The sequence below is a fragment of the Oryzias latipes genome, chromosome 15 (assembly GCF_002234675.1).
Source record: "Oryzias latipes chromosome 15, ASM223467v1".
Classification (NCBI taxonomy): domain Eukaryota; kingdom Metazoa; phylum Chordata; class Actinopteri; order Beloniformes; family Adrianichthyidae; genus Oryzias; species Oryzias latipes.
This window is the reverse complement of record NC_019873.2, coordinates 10,603,149-10,626,281: the sequence shown is the minus strand read 5'-3', so window position 1 is coordinate 10,626,281 and position 23,133 is coordinate 10,603,149. Positions and strand designations below refer to the sequence as shown.

General features: G+C 42.9%; 1 protein-coding gene across 4 annotated transcripts; it reads left to right on the top strand.

Moving 5' to 3' along the window:
- Positions 1 to 1,647: 1,647 nt before the first annotated feature.
- kif11 (kinesin family member 11) lies at positions 1,648 to 21,749 on the top strand. 4 transcript variants are annotated; one of them, XM_023963166.1, is made up of 28 exons: positions 1,648 to 1,847; positions 4,296 to 4,372; positions 11,279 to 11,387; positions 12,707 to 12,836; positions 13,230 to 13,327; positions 13,413 to 13,491; positions 13,600 to 13,785; positions 13,863 to 13,987; positions 14,069 to 14,159; positions 14,230 to 14,375; positions 16,153 to 16,249; positions 16,403 to 16,498; positions 16,667 to 16,755; positions 17,023 to 17,110; positions 17,430 to 17,503; positions 17,592 to 17,706; positions 17,802 to 17,873; positions 18,642 to 18,777; positions 19,032 to 19,204; positions 19,542 to 19,667; positions 19,740 to 19,895; positions 19,989 to 20,128; positions 20,203 to 20,363; positions 20,557 to 20,675; positions 20,770 to 20,992; positions 21,068 to 21,252; positions 21,331 to 21,408; positions 21,505 to 21,749. In XM_023963166.1, exons 3-28 carry the CDS (start codon positions 11,314 to 11,316, stop codon positions 21,610 to 21,612), a joined length of 3,165 nt encoding a protein of 1,054 aa, XP_023818934.1. In that variant the 5' UTR covers positions 1,648 to 1,847; positions 4,296 to 4,372; positions 11,279 to 11,313; the 3' UTR covers positions 21,613 to 21,749. The 4 variants fall into 4 exon arrangements, with proteins under 4 accessions (XP_023818934.1, XP_023818935.1, XP_023818936.1 ...); XM_023963167.1 differs by lacking the exon at positions 4,296 to 4,372; XM_023963168.1 differs by lacking the exons at positions 1,648 to 1,847; positions 4,296 to 4,372 and adding an exon at positions 10,942 to 11,144 and having other exon boundaries at positions 21,508 to 21,749.
- Positions 21,750 to 23,133: the final 1,384 nt, after the last annotated feature.

Genomic DNA, 23,133 nt, shown 5'->3' with positions numbered 1-23,133 from the left:
CCTCCAATTGGTAAATGGCGTATACTTGTTTGCGCTTTCTACCTTCCTCAAAGGCCCAAGCGCTTTACAGTCACAAACGCATTCACCCATTTACACACACGTTCACACACTGATGGCGGCTCCGCTTCTGAACACTGGCAGTCAGTGTCTTGCCCAATCTTCCAATTCAGAGGTCGACCGCCCTACGATTTGCAGGAAATTGCTTATTTCTCTGCTTGTTTTTGGGGGAAACGCCCAGAAAGGCATATTTGGAGACTAACCAAGACACTGGGTGATAATTTGGTGAACTGACCTGGTTGCTACTACTTTAGTTTTAAAATTGCTTCAATCCGGATGTCATAGAGCTGTGTCACGAGTTTCTGTGTGGACTTCTGGCTTGAACTCAAGAAATCCCATTGACTGTATAAGAAAACTATAGACTGAGTGACTCCTCCCCCAAATGTTCCAAGCAAGATACATACCTGCTGGCTCCAAGAAGCCAAAATCCCACAGACTTCTATAGAGAAATAACAGGCTGTTACTCAGTCATTCTGTTGGTCAGAATAATCCTTATTGCTCTTAATGGCATTTTTTCTGTTAGTTATTCAAGTTATAAACTGACTAATCAGATGTCTCAATAAAAGTATGTGGTCTCATGTTAAACATTCAAAATGTTTGATCAACAGATTCTCACACTACCGTCAGGAGAGGCTCAAGAGCAGATGGGAAACAGGAGTCACAGAGATATTGCTTCAGTTTCTGAAACTATCCTTTATGGCGAAGGCAGCAGGAATACATTTCCAGGTATGACTGAATGACCAAAAAGAGTCCAAGAACAGAACATGGAGATGTAGGAAGTCATCAAAGAAGCAGAAGGAGATGGGAAAAATTTCAGCGCTCCACAATCAGAAGCAGACTTTTTGATAAAACTGATTCCATGGAAGTGTTCAAGGAAAAAGACACTGCTGATAAAAAAACAAAAAACAAACAAACAAAGAAACATCTGGATTTTTACCAAAACTATTGGATTGATATCTAATGGGATAGAGATTGAACTTGCTGGAAGCTGTACGTCCACAAACATCTGGACTTAAACTAACACACAACTTAAAACAAAAAACAAACAAACATCTTTGTAGTTCACATGCATGCTGCTTTAGAGTTTAACAGATGGAAACATGAATTCCAAAATTCAGTTCCCTTTCTTTTCTTCAGCTGTAGCTCTAGAACATTTGGCAAAACAATGATCCAAACAAATGCCAATTTCTGTCCTTAACGGAGGTTCTGCTAGTGCTCTGACCAAACTTTGGACCTGACAAAACAAGTCTGCAATGAAACAATTCAGCAAAGCGTTTATATGCATCATGAGAAACTCTCAGTTATTACAAACACTAGATGTTACTGCAAAACAATTATTAGCTATATTATCGTTTTAAAGGCCCAGGAACATTTGGAAAGCTTTTATAAATAAAGGGCGTTTGCCTTTTATCCGATTGTCCTTAAAAATTACATTTTCTGGGGCGTTAGAATTTATTTTGTCTTGTTTTCACTGACACTTCTCCATCATGTGACTACCACCTCTGACCAGCAGGGGGAGCGCTCTCCCCGTGCACGTGCTGTTTTACGGTGACGTAGGCCCTGCACATGGTTTTAGTTTATTAAACATATCAAAATGAAACAGCTAGATTATAATTTGTCGGTTATTGCGCCAGCTTTATTAAATGTACCACACGGAGGAATTTGTATAAACCAGGAAAAACAGTTAATCGCGTTTTTCCGCCATCTTGGAAATCCCCCACTACTGCAGCGGGTTAGCATCATCACGGCTAGCAAAGAGCACGAGCTTCCCACAGCTTCCCAGATGCCAGGTAAATACTCTTTATTATGTGGTTATTTAGCTAATTAATCATTTTATTTGCATCAGGAACGTTATGAACTTTAATTTACTTTAACCTATTTTAAATGCTCTTTTATAACACTCCCAGACCCTTCTCCTGAATGTTAAAAATAATAATCAATGGTAAACTGCACATTTAGCCACGGATTTGTATATTGATTACTTTTTTTATTATTGCACATGCAAATAAAAAAAAATAGATTTGACACATGTAGAAATACCTTAAACTAAAATAAAATGACTTGTTATTTTAAGAAATATTCAATAAAACAATTTTAGATGCAAAACCCAAAAATAAATAAATAAAGCTGCTTGCAACTTTTTTGGAGAATAACACAAATTGACTAGTTGAGATCAAAAAAATGTCTGAAAGTTATTTATTGAGAATATGTTTAATTGGTTTCCCAATAAAAAATATAGTATCTATTTATCAATTTTTGTGATGTTAAATACTTTAAGTGTGTGTGTGTGTTTGTGTGTGTATTGACCATTAATGTTTAAGATGACAAAATATACTTTATAATAATATTTCATAACTGATGTTATAAATCTATTAAACTAGTGAAAAATCTAAAGCTGTGATCAGAGTCTGAACTTAACCAATTTTTATGATGAAAATGAAAGCCTTTTTAAGAGTCAAAGCTCTGGTAGACATTCGAGTCACTGAGTCAACCAAATAAAAGTCATTTTTCTCCATAAAATCCAAAACCTAAAGCCCTCTCCCATCATCTTTTGATCTGTTTTCAAAGCATTCCCAGTGGTCTTTTAATTATTGTTATGCCTGTTTTATCCAAAATAAAAAAAAGAAATCAGAAATCGACCTCTGAGTTGTGGACGGGACTGTCCTCATCCTGACGCTGATTACTAAGCGATCCCTGTTTACATGCCCTCTTGCTAGCTTACAGCCTCCACACCCCCAATCTAACATTAGGGGTGCAACAAAAATGCAGAGCAATATTGGAGCTATCCATCCGTACAGTTTAGATCCAGATTCCAGCTCAGACAAGGAAAACAAAGACGTTCATGGATCTATTTGTCTACAAGTGGATGCATCAGAATAGAGCAGAGCAGGAAGCTTGCAGCGTATTTTCTACGCTATAAATGTGCTCTGTTTCAAACATTTTTTGATCTGCTCCTGATATACATGGATTTGAATAAAGAAATACTCACGAATAAAATTTTAAGCTTAATTGTCTTTATATAAAACACCAAAAACACCATTTTCATCGCAGTGGGACTGACCAAAAATCCTTCAGTGTAATATGTTGGTCACTTTTAGGCAGTTATTAAAATCCAATTAGGTATTCATGTAATGATCTGGAGTGAAGTGGATTATCATGTCTTAAATAAATTTAGCTCGGTTTGATGGTTTTTGTGTCGTCTGGGCCTGAGACACCCTTATTTGTTGACTGTTTTTTTAAATAATTAAACTTAATAAATACAATAGACAATTTATAGGCACTGATGGAATCGACAGATCATCAGAAACTGAAGTTTACATTTCAAGTATAATAGTTATAATTATAATTATAAAATAGTTCTTTTTTAGTTGGTTTTCTCTTGGCCTGAACCAAATCAACAACGCTTTCAACAAACATGGGCTGAACCAAAATGAAGCCTTTTTGTGGATCATGATTCTGAGTTTAGAACTAGAGTGACGTCTCTGTGTGACCAGAATCGAGTTCTTCAGCTGGATGTGAGCTGGACCTGCTGTTCCTTCTTCATGGAGTTCCTCTGGAGATGTTCGGCACGGGGCCTCCTGTTTGCAGCGGCTTGTCCTGGCTCGGATCCCGTTGCATGTTTGGTCTGAGCGTCCTCCTGTGCGAGCGGTCGCGGCGAGGAAGAGGGCCGCAGCCCTGCGAGCCTTTTCAACGCCCACAGCGACAAAAATGTTGCAGTGCATTGTTGCTGTGTGGCGAGCCGCCCACCCTTGTGGCAGATGGGGGGTTTTTGCTTCACACATGCCCGGCAATCAAGCAGCTCAGCAAAACACACGCGCAGGACGCGTGCACGCCAACACTCCCACACGCACAATTATGCTCCAAACTTGATTTATTTGAGATTCTGCACGAATCGGAGGCACGGAGTCCTCCTTCCTCCCCGTCCTCGCTCTCGCGCTGCTCCGTGGGGACGGCGCCCTGCTTCCACCCTTCGCCCACGCTCCTCCAGGCCGCCGGGCTCTGGGGGGTTTCTGGTTTTGTGTTTGGCGACTCGGGGTGTCAGCCGGGGGTCCGGCAGCTCAGCAGAGCCCACCGTGCCGATTAATCATCTGTCATGTGTGTTTTTTGTTATTATGGATCTTTGTCCTGAAAGAACGCTCAGATTGTCTTTGCTCAGCGCCACTTAACTGAGTTTTTTTTTCTTTCCCGTTTTTCAAAAGCAAAACAATTTAAAACCGATTTTTTTTTTTCTCTTGGAGGTTTGGGCGGGCCTCATCTGCAGGCCGAGCAGCAGCCGTGACCTCTGCGACCCCACACCGACACCTCGCCTCTGAAGGTTTGGCAGAAGGAACAAAAGGAGAGCTCTTTTAAACACCCATTTGCTCCGTTATCAGCCCAGATTTTTCATGAACAACTTCCTGGTCATAGTTTGTTATCTGAATCACCAGAAAATAGCCACAGATTCTTACATTAAGATAGTCAGAATCATAATTTTCTGCCAAAATTAGGTTTTGTTCCATCAAATCAGTGATTCCTGTGAATCTCTATTATCCCTAAAGTGAGTCTTCCTCATTCTGGTCGGCATCTCTTCCTCCTCCAGCCGATGAGTTGGTATCCGGAGCTGCGGACTCGAACGCCTGCATATTCATGGGAAACGTATCGACTGCTGAGTGCCAGATAATAGACAGACACATCAATGAGCTGCAGCCAAAGGCTTCCACACGATCTGCAAAACTCCGGAGGAGTCGGCTTCACCTCAACACATAATGAGCTTTGTGTTTCCGTTTGAAAGACTTCAGAACATCCAAACTCGACTCCCAACGTTTCATTCAAAAACACAAGAAAACAAGTTTAATTTTTGAGCCCAGTTCTACTAACTCTACACTCAGAAAGCCTAAAGAAACCAACTAATATACACCAAAATCAAACCAAAAGCAGGAATTTCAAGGGGTGTTTGATGTGGCAAAAAGGTGCTATAAGTTAAATACACAATTTTATAACCCAATCAGGTTATAACGCCAGTTTTGTGTTCAAGTTTCTGCTTTTTAATGCAATTAAACACCTAGAAAGCTCAGTTTAAACTGAAAAAGGGGCTAAAATTGATATTGCGGGACTTGTTTTTTTTGTGAAAACTAATGTTTCTGACAAAAAAAATTACATTTAAACAACTTTTAAAAATAAAAAACAAATATTTTCTTTAAATTCGCTGTCAGGAAAGTGATGAGGTTCAAACATTTTGTGCATTTCTTCCAAAAAAGATTAAATAAATAAAAAAACAATTTTAAAAATCACCAACGCTAAAAAAAAAACACAATTAAACCACTAAAGTAACTCATTTTATCAAATAAAAATTAAATTAAGTCAACTAGAATAGCTTTCAGGCTTGTGGAAAGACCTTTAGGATCCAAAGCTTTGTGGTTCTTCAGATCCTGACCATGATTCAGCTGATCTGCTGAGATCTGTGAGCACAGCGCTGAGCTCGCACAGATCTGCAGGCCATCACGACAAAAGAGAAACTCACCGAAGGCTTCCTTTCGTCGGGCTGGTCCTCCGGGCCTCCTCCTCTCGCTCCACACGATGGACGGTCCGGATGAGGGACGAAGCAGAAGGGTGACAGGATCCCAAAGGCTCTTGGATGTGTTTCGGCTCGCTGTCGGACCACAAAGTCACCCGCTCCTCTGGATTTGTGGCTCGCCCCCGGAAGAGGGTCATCGTCACCCGGGGTCCGAGTGGGCTGCCAATCACAAAAAGACTCAGAGAACTGGGAGGGGGGATAGGATTGTTCCCACCTCACTTTCCGTCCACCCTCGCAGTTAAAATTGTCATGGTAATGAAGTGGATTTTTGCTGGACAGCAGATTGTAACGCAGAGATGCTTCTGGGGGGGATATGGAGGCGTCGCAAACACCATTCTATAAATCTGAACAAACAATTCCCAGTCAGCGTCCGAGTGTCTGAATCCGTGTTTGCTGAAGAAATCCAGATTGTGGAACATTTTGATGCATTTCCACAGAGATCCTTCACAGATCCGTAAAGAAAACCTGAACTCCAATCGTCCGGAAACACCAGGTCGTCATCAGCAAACCTTTTCTTATCCAGATTCCAGTGGAGTTCAGCTTCATCTTCCTTTAAGGGGGGGGTCCATCCCTGAAGATCACCTGTATCCATCTTTCTTTTTGTAGTCCACCAGCAGGAGATTCCTTTTAGACTTCAATGCCTCCTTTGTCTTTTTAGCTTCTTTGTTTGTTTGTCTGGATTTTTCTGCTCTGCAGTTAGATTTTGCTTAAGACTTGGTCCATAAGAAATAAACAACAGCGCCAAAAGAGTGTGAAACTGTAGAAATTATTTTGTTTAATCCTTTTCTTAATTTGACTCTTTAATTATGAACAAACTCTTGGGTAAACTTGAAACGGTACAAAAAAGTCGTCCAAATCGCAATGACTTCATAATGGGAGCAAAAGCTCTTCAGATGTTGTAGAGGAGAAGATTGGAGCTGTTTTTTTTCTGCACACGTATGGATCTCCATCAACAATCCAGTCAGGAAAAGCATCGATCAGAGGATTTCGTCCTGTCCTAAAGTGTGACATCACAGAGAAAAGGATGATTTTCTTTCCTTAAGGTTTTTGCTAGATTTCCTCAGAGGTAGACACGTGTCTTGTTGCATTTAGATGATTGACTGTATCCCTGGCGTTTCAAACAGGAAGTACTCGCTTGTTCCAAGAAGCCAAAATACCATAGGCTTCTAAAGAGAAAGAAACAGCTATTACTCAGTCAATGTAGTTATCAGAATAACCATTCTTGCTCTGATAATTTTTTTTAACATGCTGTGGATCCTAATTTATTTATTTTTCTGCAGTGAAAGTTATTCCAGTTATAAACTGACCCATCAGATGCCTCAATAAAAACATGTGGTCTCACGTTGAATGTTCAAAACGTTTGACAAATTCCTCAGCTCGCTTTCAAGTGGTAGTGGTGTGGCCTTCCACCAAGCTCACTCCTGTTTAGAGAGAGAGGTTGGAGCAGAAATGTAAACTCAGACCAAGTTGGACCGGTTGCTGCTTACTGGCATCTCACTCCAACATGTCGGCATCTGTGTCACAAAAAAATGGCAACGGAATTGACTTCATTTGGTTGGAAGTAAGTCATTTTCTATGGGTGACGTCGAATTCACTCAGTGGAGTTCTCTGATACAGTCAATGGTTTTGACCAGGGGTGCTCGTTACCTCAAAGATAAATGACCAAAAAAAACCAAAATAATATTTTTTTTAAACTGTCAGCGAATCATCATCCTCACTGTAAAGTACGGGACTTTATTGACATGATACACGCTTTAGAAATGTCATGTCACCCCATAACACGGTACACAGCAGAGCATGAAACGTGATTGCTGCAGCTTTCTGTTTTCATAATAAAATGCATTATTTGTTCCAATTATGTATTTCTACAAAAATAATTATGATACAAACAACAAATCTTTCTCCTTACAAAGATTTGCGTACTCTTACTGTGCTGTTTTTGAATTATTAGTATATAAACATAGCATTTTAGGCTAAAAATATATATGTATTTAAAGAATAAAAATAACGCCCCTCTCAACCTCCGCGGGTGGTTTCTCCTCCAAGCTCGGGTCCTCTACCAGAGGCCTGGGAGCTTGAGGGTCCTGCGTAGTATCTTAGCTGTTCCTAGCACTGAGCTTTTCTGGACTGAGAGGTCTGAGGTCTTTCCAGGTATCTGTTGTAGCCACTCCTCCAGCTTGGGGGTTACTGCCCCGAGTGCTCCAATTACCACAGGCACCACTGTCACCTTCACTTTCCAGGCTTTCTCCAGTTCTTCTCTGAGTCCCTGGTATTTCTCCAGTTTCTCATGTTCCTTCTTCCTGATGTTTCTATCACTTGGCACTGCCACATCCACCTCAACGGCTTTCCTCTGTTCTTTATCCACCACTACAATGTCTGGTTGGTTCGTCATTATCATCCTATCAGTCTGGATCTGGAAGTCCCACAGGATTTTTGCCCTCTCATTCTCTACCACCTTAGGAGGTGTTTCCCATTTTGACCTTGGGGTTTCCAGTCCATATTCTGCACACATGTTCCTGTATATTATTCCAGCCACTTGATTGTGGCGCTCCATGTATGCTTTACCTGCCAGCATCTTACACCCTGCAGTTATGTGCTGGATTGTTTCAGGCGCCTCTTTGCACAGCCTACACCTTGGGTCTTGTCTGGTGTGGCAGATCTGAGGCTCTATGTCTACGTTCACACTGCAGGGCTCAATTCCGATTTTTTGAAAAAAATCTATTTTTTTTGCAAGGCCGTTCACATTGCCAATTAAATGTGAACTTTTGTGATCTCCTGTGTGACCGTGAAATGACCCAGGAGTGACCCACATGCGCAGAAGAGTACTCAATGGTGAAGGACGTCACGCGTTGTTTGCGGAAGTAGCTAACGCTAACAATGGATGTCAACAACACTGTTGTCAACAGCGAAGCTCTTTTTGCATTATTAAATTCATTTTCATAAAGAAGCCGGCAAAATTGCAATCTTCTCATTTTAAGAAGAAAATTAAAAAGGAGTATAGCAAGGTTTTTGGCCATGGTGTTTTGTGGAGCAGTGTTAGCCAAGTCGGTACAGAGAAACGTGTGGGTGCGGAGTCGCAACCAGGAGTGGTGGGATACTGATGTGAGTGGCTTCACTGATACAGAATTCATCAGTAACTTTGGAATGACCAGATCCACCTTCGATTATGTTTGTGAGGGCCTTCAATTAACTCTGTCACGAGAAGAGACATGTCTGCTGCCATTTCGCTGGAAAGTCTTTCAAAACCTGCCCGGTTGCGATAAGAGCCCTTGAGTTTGGCCTGAATAGAGCTGTCACCCCAAATATTAATCCAACCGGTGACCTCACTTCCCTTCCACTGACTGATCTCAGCCGCATCATCCACCATGGTTGTTTATGTTCTCGTTCCCGCCTACTTCAACACAGAATAATGATGTTTGTAGTGTGTCAATGACGTACGGGTCGGATACATGTGGCCTGGCCGTTCAGACGGAGGTCGCATTTCAAAAGATTGGATACGTATCAGATTCAGGACCACATACCCAAGTGGCCTGGGTCACATTTGAAAAGATCGGACCTGTGTCGTTCAGACTGTCATGAAAAGATCAGATACAGGGTGAATAGGGGCAAAAAAATTGGAATTGGGTCGTTTCAGCCTGCAGTGTGAACGTAGCCTACTGCTCTGGTGCTCAAGGCTTTTTTCTGAGCTGCCAGGATGAGTGCCTCAGTGCTGTCCCTTCAGGCCAGCCCTTTCTAGCCATTGGTAGGACTTCTTGATATCGGCCACTTCAGTTATGGTCCGGTGGTACATCCCATGCATAATCTGTCAAATTAAAGCGACATGTTGACACTTAAACATGGCACTTTACACAATTTACACAGTTCTGTACACATCATAAAGAAAAAACTCTTTTGAAGACCCGCTCCAAGAAAAGGTTGAGTTTATGGTGTTTTGAACATGTTCTTGTAGCATTTTTCTAATGATTTAGGGCATATAGGAGGAGTATTTCTTTAATCTATTTATGTGAGATGCAGAGCAGATAAATAAAAATCCGGCATTTGAAGAAGCTCTCAGTTGTGGCGCAGCAGAAATGGGTGGGCCAAAGTCTCATTGATAGCAACTGCACAGCTCCAGGATTGCTCGCTGTTTATGTTGCTCCGCTACTGTTAGCTTGGGGCTGTGAGCGGGTGTAAGTTAGTGGGAGAAATGTAAAGAAAGGGATGATGGGGCATCAGCAGAGGTTTATTCCACACCAACAGTCACACCCACTACTCAGAATTGAATTTCTGATGAACTACTGATGCTCTGCAGAAAAAGTGACAGTTTTTTATTTTTTTTATGTAGTGTAAAAACAGCATAATCAGAATTAAACCGCTGGGAACAGTTTTACATTAAATATGTGCTCTTGTAAATCATATAGAATTTTTGTATGAACTCTTAAGCTGTTTCTTCTCATCAAATGCTAAAATCATCTTTGAAAATGTTGATTGTAGAATTATGTAGTATATTAGTAGTATGATTATAAAATTATGGCATAATATTATATTTCTATATTATGGCACAATATTATAGAAATATAATATTATGGCATTTTTTTGTCCTAACTTTGAGGCAGTTATGACGTGTCCCAATTCACCTTTTCTGTTGTGTTTTTAATTTTTTGCCAGTTACTGAAAAAACACATTTATGATAGAAAGATATCATAAATATTAGGAATATAGTTGTTTCTTATTTTTTAAAGTGCATCTTGTCCCACAGCTGTGTGATCACTTTTTCTTCAGACATCAGGTTAGAAAAGCTTAAAAACAATCAGGAATCATATCAGTTTGAGGCTAAAATGAACTTTCAGAAAGTGTTGAGCAGATATGTTGCATAACTGTTTTCTATGTGTGAGCATTTCAGGAATGGTAATGTGGGTATGACCCCTTTGTCTGAGGGGGGCGGGGCCTTTAGGTATCTGTGCCCTGGGGCCAGCTTCTTCAAAAGGTGGTTATGTCCAGCTTTACTCAAATGCTCGACATGACCTCCAGTAGGACAAATGAAACACTATGGTTGTTTGTTTACATCAATTACCCTATATTTCATCACAAATAAATTTCTCTCCTTAACGTAATTCTTGTGATTTCTTGAAGAAATCGCTGGCGGAAGAGCTCAATTGAAAGCTATAAACATTTGCAGAAAAAAAAAACATTAAGGAAAAAGAAAAACATCAACATTCATTTTGGGGACAATGTCGCCATCTAGTGGTATTCAATCAGAACTTCTGTCACAAGAGTTCCCATGATGCTCAGCGTTGGTTGCGTCACATGTCGGTCTATACCAATCATATGTCTTGCGTTTCCGTTAGTCTCACGGCATTGGCTGAAGGAAATTTAAAACCGCTGTTTGAATGCTTCTCTTTACAAGCGTTCAGAGCGCGAGAGGAAGTGAAATTATCCTGAATTGTTCTGTTGGAAGGAGCGGAATAAGCGGCATTTACAGTTGTTACGAAGGAAACTGTTGGAGTATTTATTATAGAAACTTTCATTAAAAGAGAGTTTGATCTGTGATTCGGTAAGTTGTGCTAGCTTATATTAACGATCGTTTTTTTTAGTGGTCGTCTACGTTGATGCTAGCAGCAGCACCCTGCTCGGCTAATCGTGCTCGGGTTCTGTGCGGGTTCTAAGTAATGGTGGTTGTGTTTGCAGGCTGCGTTTGCCGGTGAGCTCGTCTTTCTGCAGCCATGTTTGCGAACGGCGGGGTCGGAGCCAAGCGGGATGAGAAGGGAAGAAACATCCAGGTGGTCGTCAGGTGCAGGTGAGAAGAAATCTGCTTTTGTAGTTTTTGCAGACAAGCAGCTGATCATCAATTAAGGTCCAGTGACGTAATCGAGGATGCTTTTATTTTATTTTTAGGAGTGTATTCAGTAATGGAAGCTGTCGTGAGTTTAAACATGTCTACCAAAAGATTTGAGATGCCGGATCCAAACTGAGAACTATTTATCAATCAAGCCTGCATTGTTTATGAAATGGCCCAAATATTAATACAAATATGAAAATAGATATTTGTCATATTTTCCCAGGTTTAAAGCTCAATAAATGAGAAAATTTGTTGTATCAAATATAATCCAGATCGTCAAAAATGTCACCAATTTATTAACCTGTCTTCCTCCGAGATCTGAGACTATTTTAGTTAAAGGCCAGCATTTGAAAGCTGTGGTAAAATAAGAGTTGGAATACAGTATTATATCAATTTCTATTTTTCTAAAGTTTTCAGTTGTACTTTTAGTTTTAAAACTAAATCTGATTTGTGTTTTTCTAAGACCCACTCTTTGTTTTTAGCTTCTTTTTTTTCCTGATGGACACCCTTTAAGAAAATTAAGCCTACTTTTTCTGGGTTTTTCTTTACTTGAATAAATCAGGAGCAGATGAAAATATTCTGTCCGAAAAAGATCACATTTGTGACGTAAAAAATACGCCAGGTGGGCCACAAACTCCCTGTTCCATTCTGATGCATCCCGTTGACACATCCATGTTTATCTTTATTTTCCTCATCTGAGCTGAAATCTGGATCTAAACTGTACACCTGGATATCTCCAATATTGCTCCAATGTTGCACCGCTAATGATAGCTTGGGGCTTTGAAGGGCTGTAAGCTAGTGGGAGAGCATGTAAACGGATGGATGATGGGAAGGGGTGGCGGGCTTTCTCTGCTAATGGTGGCTTCCTAAACCTGGAGTCACCTTTTCTAATGAACTACTGCTGCTCTGCATGTCCTAGAAAACGACAGGTTTTATTAGACTAAAAACAACATAATTGTAATGAAAAGACCACTGGGAATGCTTTTACAACAAATCAAAAGATGATCAGAGTGGGACTTAAACATCTTGTAACCCTTAACATCTACATTTTCTTTTCTTCAAACGGTCTTCAAAACTTGATTACAATTTTTTAAAAGTGTGAACATCATCAGTGTTTAAAAGCTGTTTGCAATCATAGTGGGATTTTAATATGTCCTGGTTTTCAGTTGTTTTTGTGGCTCCAGACTAATTTTTTCTTGGGTTGGGAATCTTCCGCAGCCTATAAAGGATGCGTCTGCTTCAAAAGTTTCCACTCTCATCCTTTTAAACATTCTCAGACCTTTTAACACTGTGGAGCGAAAGTCGTCGTATGGCGTGATCGACTGCGATCAGAACAGGAAGGAGGTGAATGTGAAGACCGGGGGGCTGAATGACAAGGCGGCACGGAAAACATACACGTTTGACATGGTGAGTCCCATCCTGGTTCCTTCATTGTTGCAGGGAACTTCTGGAAGCTGGTGAAGAGGAAATTACATTTTAATGCTGTGCTTGGGACTGGATGGGGAAAGAGACTTTTACAGCTGTGTTTGTCAGTGAAGGTTATCGTTCATCCAGGTGGCCTAGTCTTGAGGTCAAGTCAGCCGCTTCATCATGAAGCCACTTTTTAAGAAATGTAAAAGTTTGGCTGTTGGTGCAGAATTTGTTTATGTAAATTTGATTAGCATCTTAATTTTTAGCAGCTCTGCTGACCTGAAAGTGGTGCAGTTGCCGTGGTTATGTCTGTGACGTTCTGTGAATATCTCCCCCTTGGTCCTAAAGTGTTGAATTCCCATCTTGGTGATTCTGTGCTGTCCTCTTTAGGTCTTTGGACCAGCTGCCAAACAGATCGATGTTTACAGGAGCGTGGTTTGTCCCATTCTGGACGAGGTCATCATGGGATACAACTGCACCGTTTTTGCGTGAGTTGCCGCTGCTCTCCGCTGCAGTTTTATTTTTCTTTTCCTTTTTAATCTTTCTCCTAAAGTAAAGTATTTTTGTTTTTAGCTACGGTCAGACTGGAACAGGAAAGACCTTCACCATGGAGGGAGAAAGAAGTCAAGATGAGCAATTCACCTGGGAGGAGGTTAGAATCACTAAATGGAGCAATAATTTAAAGTGATCTTAAGTCTTTGCTCATCTACAGGCCAAAAAAAGGGTAGCAGTGTGTCACTCTGTGGTTTGTTTTGTTTAGGATCCTCTGGCTGGCATCATCCCCCGAACTCTCCACCAGATTTTTGAGAAGCTCTCTGAAAACGGCACAGAGTTCTCCGTCAAAGTCTCTCTCCTGGAGATCTACAACGAGGAGCTGTTCGACCTCCTCAGCCCCACAGAGGATGTCACCGAGCGTCTCCAGTTGTTTGATGATCCTCGCAACAAGGTGTGTGCCGTGAGACGAGGGGAAGTGCGGCCCTGAAGCTACTCTCTGTGTTGACGTGTGCTTCGCTTGTGATGCAGCGAGGTGTGGTCGTGAGAGGCCTGGAGGAAGTGACGGTCCACAACAAAGACGAAGTCTACCACATCCTGGAGCGAGGATCGGCCAAGCGGAGGACTGCCTCCACGCTCATGAACGCCTACTCCAGGTACCCGTCCAGAGGAAACGCACAGTCTGAGGTCAATGTCATAATGGCACTCGCTGTTAACACACACACTTATGTCTGCAGTCGCTCCCACTCTGTGTTCTCGGTCACTATCCACATGAAGGAGATCACTCTAGACGGAGAGGAGCTGGTGAAGATCGGGAAACTCAATCTGGTACGGCCTCCTGGAAGCAGATGATCAATAGGTCTTTCAGAAGGAGGTTCATCAGTCCTCTCCTCTGCAGGTGGATCTCGCCGGCAGCGAGAACATCGGCCGCTCCGGAGCCGTGGACAAACGGGCTCGCGAGGCAGGAAACATCAACCAGTCTCTTCTGACCTTGGGGAGAGTGATCACAGCGTTGGTGGAGAAAAGGCCTCACATCCCATACAGGTCAGGAAAAACGCTGTTCTCAGGACGCCTGCCGAGTCTTCAAACCTGGAGTTTCTTCTCAGTTTGGAATCATTTATACCAGATTGGAACAAAGAATATACCGTATTTTCCAGATTATAAACCACTACTTTGTCACATGTTTTCAACCCTGTAGCTTATTTAAAGATGCGGCTAATTTGTGCATTTGTTTCTAACTGCCGCTAGAGGTGCTAGAGCAGACAGGGTTAGAGTGAGACAAAGGGAATGCAAGTTTTTTGTAAATTTCCGCTTTGAAAATGGATAGGACAAAACAAATAATCACAGGAAATTCAATAAGAACAGCAGACGGTTTAAACTGCCAGTCATCTGAGCTGACTCAGAACTGACAGCGATGGAAAATTATCTGTGAACCATGTACCTCCTGACTGAATAGTTGTAGGAGGAGGCTATGAGAGAAGCTGAATGCATTCTCACATTTCTTGCATCAATCCCATTCATTTTGACACACCCACAAGCAGCCAAACAGCACGAATGTCATTTCTGCTCTTAGTCCCCTTAGTCATGGTGCAAAAAAAAGAGAAATCCATGCTCAGCCATATCCCACAATCCCTTGCAGCTATTAGACCCAGCGTCCAGATGACCGCCAATACAATATGACGCAGCTTTCAAGTTGAAAGCAATCGTTAAAAGCGGTGTGAAAAAATCCACCATCACCAACGGGTTTGGAAAAGCCGGTCTGCTGCGTGATGGAGAGGACAGCGCAAGCTCAGGAGGGAATCTGCCTCAGGATGAGAGTGACACTGACAGCGACAACGAAGGAGAGACTGAGAGAGTGTGGCCAAGAATGTCTGACGCTATTCCAATCCGACACTGAGGAGATAGACTTCCATGGTTCAGTGCACAGGAGGAAGATGAAGAAAGCTCTCAGTGACTTTTCTGTTCATGTTTTTCAAACCAGCCCTGTTAGTGCTGTGTTACGGTATGTCACTGTTGTGGAAGAAAACTTACAGCACATGCAGAGGCTTTTTTTTTTTAAACCAGCTGTTACTACCATATTGCTGCCGTGTTACTGCCGTGTCACAGGCACTGTTTGGAAAGAAAAGCTCAGGTATATTATTAAAACTTTGAAAACTCTTTCTGTGTACCGTCTTTCTTTGTAAATATCACGTTTTGAACCTTCCCTGCAATTACTCTATTTTCTTTCTTTCCTCATCTTCTTTCATCTTCCTTCGGTTGTTCACTTCCTCGTTCAGACCCCCAGAGCCTCCCTCCTACTTCTTGCGCATGCGGTTTTGGCACATTCACATCCTCAATCTACAATACAGTGTGGCGACCTGGAGGTTAACCCCGCCTTCAGCCCCTAAGACTCATGGGAAGTGGGGAATCGTGGGTGTAAAGTTTTTCACCATGACTGAGGTGGCTGTGAGCAGAAGTGACATCCATGCTGTTTGGCTGTTTGTTAGTGTGTTGTAATAAATAGGCTATAATACTGGTAAGGTGAACATGCAACAGTATGTTTATTTCCCTCTCTGAGCTTGTTGGTGATGTGCAGAATGTATACATGTTCAAATAATGTGTTTAAACATAAGCGCATGCAGCCATATACGAATTTACGGTATTTTTCTGCAAAACAAAGAAGTACACTAAAACAACTGATAAATACTTTACGATTACGTAATCGTGGTCTAAGTTGGTTGAGATGGTGGTGATTGAGATTGTATGGGCCTTTCACTAATACCTAGCTGATAAAAGTTGTTGAATGGAAGTTTATTATTCAAAATGTGTTTTCTCTTTGCAGAGAGTCTAAGCTAACCAGAATTCTGCAGGATTCCCTGGGGGGTCGAACCAAAACGTCAATCATTGCCACAGTTTCTCCTTCCTCCAGCAATCTGGAAGTATGTATGCAGACTCTGACGACCATATAGCTTTTAAAACAATAAACGTTGAATTTCTCTATTTTAAACCAATAAAAGGTGGTTTTACTGCTTTATGGTTCCTCAGGGATTCCTCCTGCCCTATTAAAACATGTGTATTTGTCCGGCCTGTAGGAGACGCTGAGCACGCTGGAGTATGCCAGCAGAGCCAAGAACATCATGAACAAACCTGAGGTCAACCAGAAACTCACCAAGAGGACACTCATCAAGGTAGGGGGGGGGCATCCAAACTTTGCTGCAATTTAGAGCAGATGTTACATGTGGGATTCTTTAAAAAGCATCTGACTCTGAGGACAGACTCCATAATTTTTCTCCGTGTTGAACCGTAAACAAACACTCCCTGCTTCTTCTAGAAAACTTTACTTTTTCTCCGGTCAGGAATACACGGAGGAGATCGAGCGCCTGAAACGAGACCTGGCAGCCACCAGAGAAAAAAATGGAGTATTTTTGTCCTCCGAAAACTATGAGTGAGTGACAGATTTGAATTTACTTGATCTTACCAACACATTTTTTTAATTGCTTTAGCAGGGACTTTATTTGCTGCAAATGTACAGAATTTCCTTGATAAGGCTGTGATAATGTAATGCAATAAACCTTCAATTTGGGACATTTCTATTCTTTTTCTCCGTTATGGAGGAAAAGTCTCAGTTAAAGTGAGTCTGGAGGTGATGTTTGTTCTTCATCCAGCCGTCTTCAGGTCAGAGTTGGTTTGATGCAGCTGCTTTGTCCTTCAGGAGCATGATGTCACAGATCACAGCTCACGAGGAGCAGATCACCGAGTACACGGACAAGATCGCTGTCATGGAGGAGGAGCTTAAGAAGGTAGCAGCGCCCAACCAGGCTAGAGTCAACATCCAGATTTATCCTGACTTTGAATGAAAACTATGGCAGTAAATCACCAATAAGAGATGGATCTAGAGCTTTTATTGAGAAATAACAAAAAGATTTTTAGGTTTGTTTTTATTGAAGGTTTGTAATTAAATAAAACGAGGAGGAGGAGGTGGTCTCCAGCTGAAGATCCAAATGTATGCTTGTAGAAATTTCACTCAGGTTTATTACCAACACAAAGACGGCTGATGTGAGAATGTGTTACTGTTTTCATCTCCGTCAAGTCTGACAGGTGTGGTTCTCTGCCCTGCAGGTGACTGAGCTGTTCGAGGATAGCAAAACCCGCCTGGAGAAGTTCAGCGTGGATCTGGATGAGAAGCAGCAGAGGTAGAGTACCAGGACCCCTTTGGCTTTCACGCGAGGCAGATCAGAGGTTTGAATAAGTTAAAAAACAGATTTTTTTTTTGGTTTCCAGGCTGGAGGAGACTAGCAGAACCTTGGAGCAGACGAAGGAGAAGCTGGTCCATGAGGAGTTCATCAGCTCAGAGCTCAACACCGTCCAGGAAGCTCTGTACAACACAGCCGGACAGGTAGAGACCCCAAAAGCCGGTCCTTCCTCCAAACCCCCCTCCCTGAAGGAACTCCACATGACAGCATCAGATGCTTAATGTTTTCTGTTCTCCAGCTCCTGAGTACAGTTCATGCCAGCACCAGCGACGTGTCGGGTCTGCACGACAAACTGGACAGGAAGAAACAGGTCAGACACTCCACTCCACGGATTCAGGGGCGGAAAGTTTCTCAACAAAGAACTGAAACGGTTTCAAGGCTGGAAAACATGTTTGGTTTTGACAAAAGCTTTGTGCAACTGAGGTCAAATACACACTTTTGTCTTTTTTAATGCACATTTAAACAAAGAAAACCAGAATCCCAGTTCATAACAGAGACTGGATGTCTGTATTGTTGACACATAAAAGCCCCCATGTTTTTTCTGATGGGGTTGTGTGTCGGTTTACATGGTGCAAATCAGGTTGGGAGTTACTGGTCTTGTGAATACTCTAACATGGCTAACGAGTAGCGTTTTACAAACCAGTTGTAGAGTTACTATGAACACAGTTAATAAGTCTGTCAGTCAGACTCTGTCTGAATCTTGTCTCACTTAATGCAGCTTATCGTTCAATGTGCCTTAAATATGACCTGTTCAAAAACAGACCGTTCATTGAAGGAGTGTCATATAGTGTGGAAAAATACAAAACTTTTTTCACTAAAGTTTACAAAAACATTTAAAAGGTTTAACCAATTTAATTTTTAAGTGTTGCAGAAAAACCTAGAGACCAGTGGGAGGAAAACACATTGAGAGATCGAAGATACTAGTGTAAAAGTAGTATTTTAATTTTCTTTTTTAAACACATGTACTTTTCTGCAGTTCATTGGCTGCTGCTGTCCGCTCAGATAAAGATCCATTCATGTCTGTTCATCCAGCATTGACGTTGTTTGGCCAGACTGATGGTCTGCTCTTATCCTGCAGGTGGAGCAGCACAACCTGCAGATGCAGCAGAGCTTCGCTCAGAAGATGGACGGCGCCTTCAGCTCCATGCAGCTCTGCGTTGAGGAGCACCGAGCCAAACACAGCCGCATGCTGAGCAGCTGCTCTCAGGCCATCGGTGAGAGAACCAGAAACGGGGCTCTGACTGTCTGTGACACCTGAGCTTCTGTTCTGAAGCAACATGGACCATGTGACTGTGGAGCCATGATTTTACCGTGTTATTGTAGTGATGTTGGTACTTATGGAGAGATTTGAAAACACAGCAATGATGGGCTGAAAATGTCACAAATTTGAAATTTCAGAAACCTGTGGAACTCTACTGCAGAAAATGTGGAGGATTTTGGAAACCACTGAAACTCTGCACTTTTCCAGATGGCTTGATTGTCAAGAATGAGGCGGCAGTGAACGGCGCCGTGACCACCATTGAGTCGTTTGTGGGTGGAGTCAGATCGCTGGTCAGTGAGGGCGTGGGTCGCTTTCAGGAGAAGGTGCAGCAGCATGAGGCGCTGTGTCTGCAGGACAAAGAGAGTCTGCTGCAGCTGCTGGTGAGCCGCTCTCCTGACCTCAAAGCCACACGTTTGGTTGGAAAAGATCATTCTGGAGGTTAAAACCTGTATTGATGTTTAAATAAAAATAGTTTTAGGTTAGAAGACACATGAAATGTGAATTTCTACCCTAAACTCCTACAAAAGTGTTAAATATTGCATCAAATGTAAATGTGAAAATTGTGAAAGACGCTTTGTTTTCATTTGTCTATTCTTTTAACGGCAAAATGTTACAGATTGAACAGATTGAAATACGACATTTCCACTTAAAAACTGCTGAACGGGTGAAGAACATTTGGTTGAAAATGCAGCCTTGAACTGCATCTGCTCTCTTCAGGAGGAACATCGGCAGGACATGGAGGACGTCCTGATGACCCGGACTCTGATGGGGCTGACAGCCGTCAAAGAGCTCGGTGACTCTCTGAAATCCTCGGTGGAGACGCAGCGAGCTTTGGCCTCTCAGGTGAGTCCACATCCAGCATCTTTGTTTATTTTGACTGAAAAGCTGCATCTGAACTCCTCCTCTTCCTGCCAGGTGGAGGCCATGAAGGAGGTGGGTGGGTTCCTCGGCGGTCTGGTCCAGGAGCTGGTGGGTCTGCGGCAGACGGCCGTCCAGGGTCTGGGAGCGCTGCAGGCCGAGCACGACAAGCTGGAGAAGGAGATCCAACAAGTGCAGGAGCGACAGCAGGCGGTAAGACGCCGTGTGGAGCCCGCTTAGATCATAGTCTCAAAATCCAACCTCTCAGAGGAGGAGGAGCACTGATGCAGCCTTCTGTGTTTTCAGAGCATGAAGGACACCATCCAGTGTCTGCAGGACCAGCTCACCCTGCTGTCCATGCAGGCCCAGCAGGACTTGACCCAGCTGCACTCGGCCTCCAGAGCTCTGCAGACTCCAGTGCTGCAGCTCCAGGAGAACATCAGCAGGTGAGTTTGAAGGTTTGGAGGATTTCTCCTCTGCTGTCTGAACGTCTGTAACGTCGGGGTTCTCTGATCTGCAGCGGCTGCAGCTCTGTAGAGGATCAGCTTTCAGGACAGGCCCAAGTCCTCCACTCCTCCTCCTCCTCCATCGCCTCCTCTCTGCGTCTGACCGCCGAGGAGAACCTGCAGTTTCTGACGGAGATGGACGGCTACTGCTCCGACCTGCACAGCTCCGTGTCAGGTACCACTTTTTTGCAATCTTCAGATGTACAAGCTGATTCAACCGGGTTCTAAATTTTTGTTAAAATTTGAAGCCATGTCCTGCTGGAACAGACTGTTCTTCAAAATGATGTCTGGGTGGAGCAGGTGTTTCTAGAAGGACGTCCCGCCTCCTGAGGAGTTCAGGGTTGACATCAGTGTTGCTGTGACTGCAGGTCTGGTGGAGCGGGACGTCCAGTGGAGCCTCAGAGCCGGGCAGCATGCAGACCACCAGAACCAGGAGCTGCTGGCCGTGATGGGGTCCATCTCCACTGAAGCTCAGGCCCTGCAGCAGGTACAGACTGTTCAAGGAAACATGGAAATGTTGGCTTCCAAGATCCCGTTTGTGTTTCAGCAATAACTCAATTCTGTCTCTTTGCTTGTTGCAGAGTGTTCAGACGTTCTGCTCCCAGCAGCTCAGGACCAATGAGGAGCATCTGTCTGAGCGGCGGGAGGACATGAAGCAAGCCCTCGTAGCCGTGCAGAAGCAGAACTCTGTGGACTGGAGCGTCCTGGACAAGCAGCAGGAGGAGCTGCAGGAGAACATCAGCAGGAGCCAGCATCTGGTCAGCAGCTTCCTGCAGGAGGAGCTGCAGCAGGACGTTCCCACCGGTCAGACCTTTAACCCTGACATTTCAGTCGCTGCTTAATATTCTGTTTTCAAACTCGTCCTGATGTGGTCTCCAGGTAAAACGCCTCAGCGCCGGGAGTTCCTCTACCCCCGACAACTCGGCAAGTCTGTGAGCCGCCGCGAGCTGCTGGAAAGTCTGAGGAAACAGCAGGAGAAGCTGCAGGTTGCCATGGAGCTGGAGGAGGAGGAGCTGCAGGAGGTGGAAACAGAAGAGGAAGAAAAATCGAACGAGTCTGAGCATGTACGTGCACGCTCTTCTGGCTTCCTAAGTTAGCAGAATCTCCTGTTTCCAACTCGTATTCCTATCTTTTGTGTGCAGGAGGAAAGTTTGGCCACAGAGCCGTCCTTTGACGAGAACCTGGTCTTCAATGAGAGCAAACGTGTCCCGTTCTTCAAGGTGAGCCGCAGTTGAAACCGCTTAAAGTGGATCCATCACATAAGGCTTTTAAATCTTTTTAATAATTTTAAAATGATTATTTTGCACACATTCCAGCAGAAAAAAGGAAAGAAGGTGAAGATTCCAGGCAAGTCAAAAGTCTTTGAGAACGATGCTCCCTCTACTCCTCAGAAATCCAAGCTGCCGCTGCGATGTCAGAACTGAAGCTTCTAACTGGTCCCTATTTTCATGTCTGTCATTGTTTTATTTTTTTACTATTTGTTTAAGAATATTGTTTGTTGAAATGGTCTTTAAATAAAGTCATGTGTGCTTCGTCTTGTACGTCTTGTTGAAAAGAAAAAGGAACTCTTGTCTTTTTTTAGTGCAAAATTAAGAAATCAATTAAAAAAAAAAAAGCGGAAATCTGGTTTTAGATGTAATGGTGAATTCCCTCAATTTGCTGGATTTCCTTAAAGACCCACTTCAACTATCTTTTGTAAATGTTTCCCAGTGGGCTGTTATGATGCTATTTGTAGCCACAAAAAAAAAGCATCAGAGCCCAGTTGAATCTAGGACCGTTTCTGCAGAATGGCAGTCTGTTAGCCATGTCCTGTTATTACAAATTCACCCAAATGGGTGGGACTGTTGGCGTGGAGGGGCCCTGACTCTAAGTTTTTTGCTGCTAAGCACGCTGTTATTTATAGCCCCTCACACCCCAACCTAAAGTTGCGTGGGTGTCTTTGTTTTCTTAGTCTGAGCTGGCATCTGATTCTAAACTATACGGCTGGATAGCTCCAATGTTGCTCAGCTTTTCTGTCGCACTGTTAATGTTAGTGGGGTTGTGAGGGGCAGTAAGCTAGCAGGAGAGAATGTAAACAAATGGATGACGGGAAGTGGGGGGAGGCTTACTCTACATCCGTGGTCCCCATCAGTAAAGTAAAAAGTGAGATATACAGGTTTTTTTTCTGTTTGTTTCTTCTATGAAGAGTCCCACATTAACATATTTAGTGCACTACATGAACTACATTACCAAAAGTATTCTGTCACCCATCCAAATGATCAGAATCAGGTGTTCTAATCACTTGGCCTGGCCAAAGGTGTATAAACTCAGGCATGCAGACTGTTTATGAAAACCATTTGTGAAAGAATTTGAGTTTGGGAACAACAACTTAGCCACCAAGTGGTAGCTCCATGATGGAGAGAGGAGTCAGCAGATCCTAAGGCACAGAGAACAAAGGGGTCTCAGACTTTCTGCACAGTCAATTGCTACACAGCTTCAAACGTCATGTGACCTTCAGATTAGCCCAAGTACAGAATGCACAGAGCTTCCACGGGAACGAGTTTCCACGGCAGAGCAGCTGCATCCAAGCAAGGTGCTGGAAGCAGTAAGTAAAGCACGCCGCCACAGGACTCTAGAGCAGTGGAGACGCCTTCTCTGGAGTGATGAATCATACTTTTCCATCTGGAAATCTAGTTGAGTCTGGACAGTCTAAGTTTCCACACATTGGACTGTAAAGATTGTTTCATCATTTTTTGCTGCCATTACACGCTGCGATCTACTTGGGGTTTTTTGCGTTGTGCTAAAATTAACTTACTGTATCTCAATCCAAATAATATTTACTAAGATTGATTTGATTATCGATTTATTTCATTTTGAAACAATATTTTAATGGTTAGTTTGATTCTGCTTCAGACAGATGGATCTGGTTGGATCGTAGGAAAAGAAATCAATTGATTCAATGATTA

What these genes read in the sequence shown, in the direction of transcription:
- kif11 (XM_023963167.1), top strand. Translation starts at nt 11,314, where the DNA reads ATGTTTGCGAACGGCGGGGTCGGAGCCAAGCGGGATGAGAAGGGAAGA. An exon ending in AGATCGGGAAACTCAATCTG is followed by an intron (nt 14,160 to 14,229) that starts GTACGGCCTCCT and finishes TCTCCTCTGCAG; the next exon opens with GTGGATCTCGCCGGCAGCGA. An exon ending in AACTGGACAGGAAGAAACAG is followed by an intron (nt 17,874 to 18,641) that starts GTCAGACACTCC and finishes CTTATCCTGCAG; the next exon opens with GTGGAGCAGCACAACCTGCA.